The following is a 3,678-nucleotide window of genomic DNA, read 5'->3' as shown; positions in this document are numbered from 1 at the left end:
CATTTCCTGTTAATACTTAGGCCACAAATCAGGTCTACCTTCAGATATGAAACATTAAACAGAAATAGAATCTTATAAATTTAAAAATCAAATGAAAATCAAATGGATCTGTGACTACTAACTATGCTACAAAACAACAAGATTATATCCTCAAAACAAAAACAAAAACAAAAAACATGTTGTTCATGGCCACATTGACAGAAACACGAAGACCCAAGTTCCTCTGGCATGCAAATGTGCTGAAGACAACTTGTTTAATTCTCAGTATAGGAACAAAACTTTTCTTCCTCATATACTCACACTTCAGGACACCTACATCTGGCCCGGAAGGACGAAGTGAACAGGGAGTCAGGTTTCATGAGAGGACCATGTGAAGAGAGAGAACAGAAAAATAGACTATTAACAGCTTCCATGAGAAGAAGACAGAAAAATGCTCAAAGAGAATTTCACGAAATATCATTATGCCTTTTGCTTTGCAAAACCCCTTCATCACTCTTTTAAAGAAACCTACAGTAAAACATCGACATTACTTCCCAAAAATGCGAATTAGAGATCTAGTTTACTGTAACAACAGTGTGGAAACTGGGTCACAGAGGTCCCTGATATATAAAGATAATAGAACAATTTCTCATCCAGATCTTTTCAAGATTTCTTTTTTTCATTTAAAAAATTAGCATGTCAAAACAATCTTAAAATCTGATAGATGAGTAAATTCTCCACACTCAGCACAGAGCCCAACTCAGGGCTTGATCCCACAATCCTGGGATCAAGATGTGAGTGGATATCAAGAGTTAGTTTCTTGGGCCACCTGGCTGGCTCAGTTGTTAAGCACCAAGTTTGGCTCAGATCATGATTTCATGGTTTGTGGGTTGGAACCCTGCATAGAGCTCTGTACTGAAAGCTCAGAGTTGGGAGCCGGCTTTGGATTCTGTGTCTCCCTCTCTCTTTCCCCACCCCCCACTTATGCTCTGTTTCACTTGTCTTTCAAAAATAAATAAATGTTTAAAAAATTAAAAGAAGAAGAATGAGTTTCTCAACTAAGCCACCCAGGTGCCTCCATCTCCCTTTTTAATTCAGGTCATCGCAGCCCATCCTCTCCCTGCCTCTCCATCTGGACCTGCACTTAACTCCCCTCATCACACCAGAAACCACAATCATGCTCTATGGGCTCAAACTGCACTCTGTTTGCCTTCCTGGGAAACCCCACACTCCACCTACTCAAATCAGGAAAAAACATTTCACCCTCACAATTTTCTAGCATTATATACAAAATTGTGTGCTTTGCTGTCACTGCAGTCAAATTGCTATGAAAATTTCAAACTTCTCCCTCTCTGTATTTGCCTCATCACATATAGGTAATAGTCCATACCACTCTCCTTCACAGGGACGCTGTAATTACCAAATAAAATAACATGTAAAAGGCTCTGGCATTGTGTCTTTTGCTTACAAATAATTGTACTCCTATGACTAAGCTTACTTTCATAACAACACTAGATGCCAAGGTAAGAAAATGAGCAGTGTCACACTTGGAAAATCTCAACCTCACTCTTAATTCTTTGGTCTCAAGTTATGAAACTTTGCCACTGTTTCATCTATATACATGTATATTCCTTTTTTTTCTTTTAGGTTATTTACTTATTTTGAATGAGAGAGAGACAGAGGGAGAGAGACAGAGAGAAAGACACAGAGAGAGAGAGAGAGAGAGAGAGAGAGAGAGAGAGAGTGAGTGACGGGCAGGGGCAGAAGGGAGAGAATCCCAAGCAGTCTCCACACTGCCAGCACAGAGCCCAACATGGGGCTTGACCCCATGAACCATGAGTTCATGACTTGAGCTGAGATCAACAGACACTTCACCTACTGAGCCAGCACTCTTACATTTATAATCTTAATCCTAAAATCTGATCATTTTTCTGATTCATGTTTTATTTTAATAATGTATTATCCCCAGATGTTCTATTGTTATTTAATGAGTATAGTTCATTTATCCCCTTTTAAACTAATGGAAGCCATTCCTAATTCTTGAGCTAGAACGTTAAATTGATTTGGTGAACTTTAATTTAAGAGGCATTAAACTTCTAACCTATTTGTGTCCAAAACAGTTATTTAAAAATTGAATAAGTAATATGCCCTACCTTCAGCTATTACATGTCAACTCATAAATACAGGGCTATAGGACAGTACATTGAACAGTTCCTAAAGATGTTACTCTTTCTATACTTACTAGGCAAAGAACAATTTGGCACAGGAAAAGGGAAATATACTTTGAGCGCAGGGAAATCTCTCTTTGCCCAATTCAAATGACATAGAAAACATGAAAAATATAAACCTTTATTACTCATAGTCATAATTGACCGTTTACAGAATAGATTCTTCCTCTTTCAAACTGGTTGACCCTAACCCGCAGTGATCTTGGTTTGAACAAATATTTGGATGATTTTCTTTCTTATCTCCTTGGTCTTCACAGTATAGACTACAGGGTTTAGCACAGGGGGGACAAGAAGGTAGGCATTAGCCATGAGGACGTGAGTCAGTGGTGAAAGATGCTTTCCAAAACGATGAATGACAGACAGCCCAATGAGTGGAACATAGAAGATCAGTACAGCACAGATATGTGAGACACAGGTGTTGAGTGCTTTCAGCCGTCCCTCCCCTGAGGCAATGGCCATTACTGCTCGGAATATGAACACATAGGAAAAGAGGATGGAGAGGGAGTCTGAACCCTTGGTGAAGATGACAGCAATGAGGCCATAGAGACTGTTGATGCGGGTGCTGGCACAGGCAAGGCGCATGACGTCTTGGTGAAGGCAGAAGGAGTGGGAGAGGACGTTGGAGCGGTAGAAGGGAAGCCGCTTGATGAGGAAAGGCACAGGGAAGACCACACAGACTGCCCTTGTCAAGATGACAGCCCCTGTTCTGCAGACCATGCTATTGGTTATGATGGTGCCATACCTGAGGGGGTTCCAGATGGCTACAACCCGATCAAAGGCCATGGCCACCAGCACACCAGATTCAATGGCTGAGAAAGTGTGAATAAAGTACATCTGAACAAGGCAGGAATCAAAGGCAATGGACTTATAGTTAAACCAGAATATGCCTAGCATAGAGGGCAAAGTACAGAGAGTAAGCCCCATGTCTGCCAGTGCCAGCATGCATAGAAAATAGTACATGGGGATATGCAGGGATGATTCAGACTTGATGGTAGCAATGATAATACCGTTGCCAAAGAGGGCAATGGCATATATAGCACCCAGGGGGAATGCCATCCAGTAATACTTTTGTTCAAGCCCTGGAATTCCCATGAAGACGAAGTAAGGGTGTTGGAAGTGAGAGTGATTATTATCTGCCATGAAGCCAGTGTGACACAGGCATGAGAAAGGAGCTTGCAGAATCTTGATGAGCGGCCTCCTGAAAATACAGTGACAGGGATTAATAATATATTAGAATCTGACTTCCCTCAGAGTGAAACAATTTTATTTTCACATTGGTAGGGAGGGTATAAGAGAGGACTGAATCCCTGAAATTACTATTCCTCCATGTATTCTTTTGAGAAAGCATCTTCTAACCCAGGAGAAAAAGACTCACCCAATTACGAATAAGTCACATTCAGTTTGAAGCATACACTGTAATGCCAGTGCATTAGGTAAAATGTTATCCCTCTCCTGTCCTTTCCTCCCTCTT

At 40.9% G+C, this 3,678-nt stretch overlaps 1 protein-coding gene across 1 annotated transcript; it reads right to left on the bottom strand.

The window, feature by feature from the left end:
- Positions 1 to 2,393: 2,393 nt before the first annotated feature.
- Positions 2,394 to 3,347, bottom strand: LOC115272549 (olfactory receptor 51H1-like). The gene has a single exon (XM_029915592.1). It carries the CDS (start codon positions 3,345 to 3,347, stop codon positions 2,394 to 2,396), a length of 954 nt encoding a protein of 317 aa, XP_029771452.1.
- Positions 3,348 to 3,678: the final 331 nt, after the last annotated feature.

Source organism: Suricata suricatta, chromosome 11, assembly GCF_006229205.1.
Source record: "Suricata suricatta isolate VVHF042 chromosome 11, meerkat_22Aug2017_6uvM2_HiC, whole genome shotgun sequence".
NCBI classification, from domain to species: Eukaryota; Metazoa; Chordata; class Mammalia; order Carnivora; family Herpestidae; genus Suricata; species Suricata suricatta.
Note: the sequence above shows the minus strand (reverse complement) of the source record. Positions and strands in the feature narration are given on the sequence as shown.

Bases quoted from the DNA above. Each gene is read 5' to 3' on its own strand.
- LOC115272549 (XM_029915592.1), bottom strand. From the start codon at position 3,347: ATGGCAGATAATAATCACTCTCACTTCCAACACCCTTACTTCGTCTTC.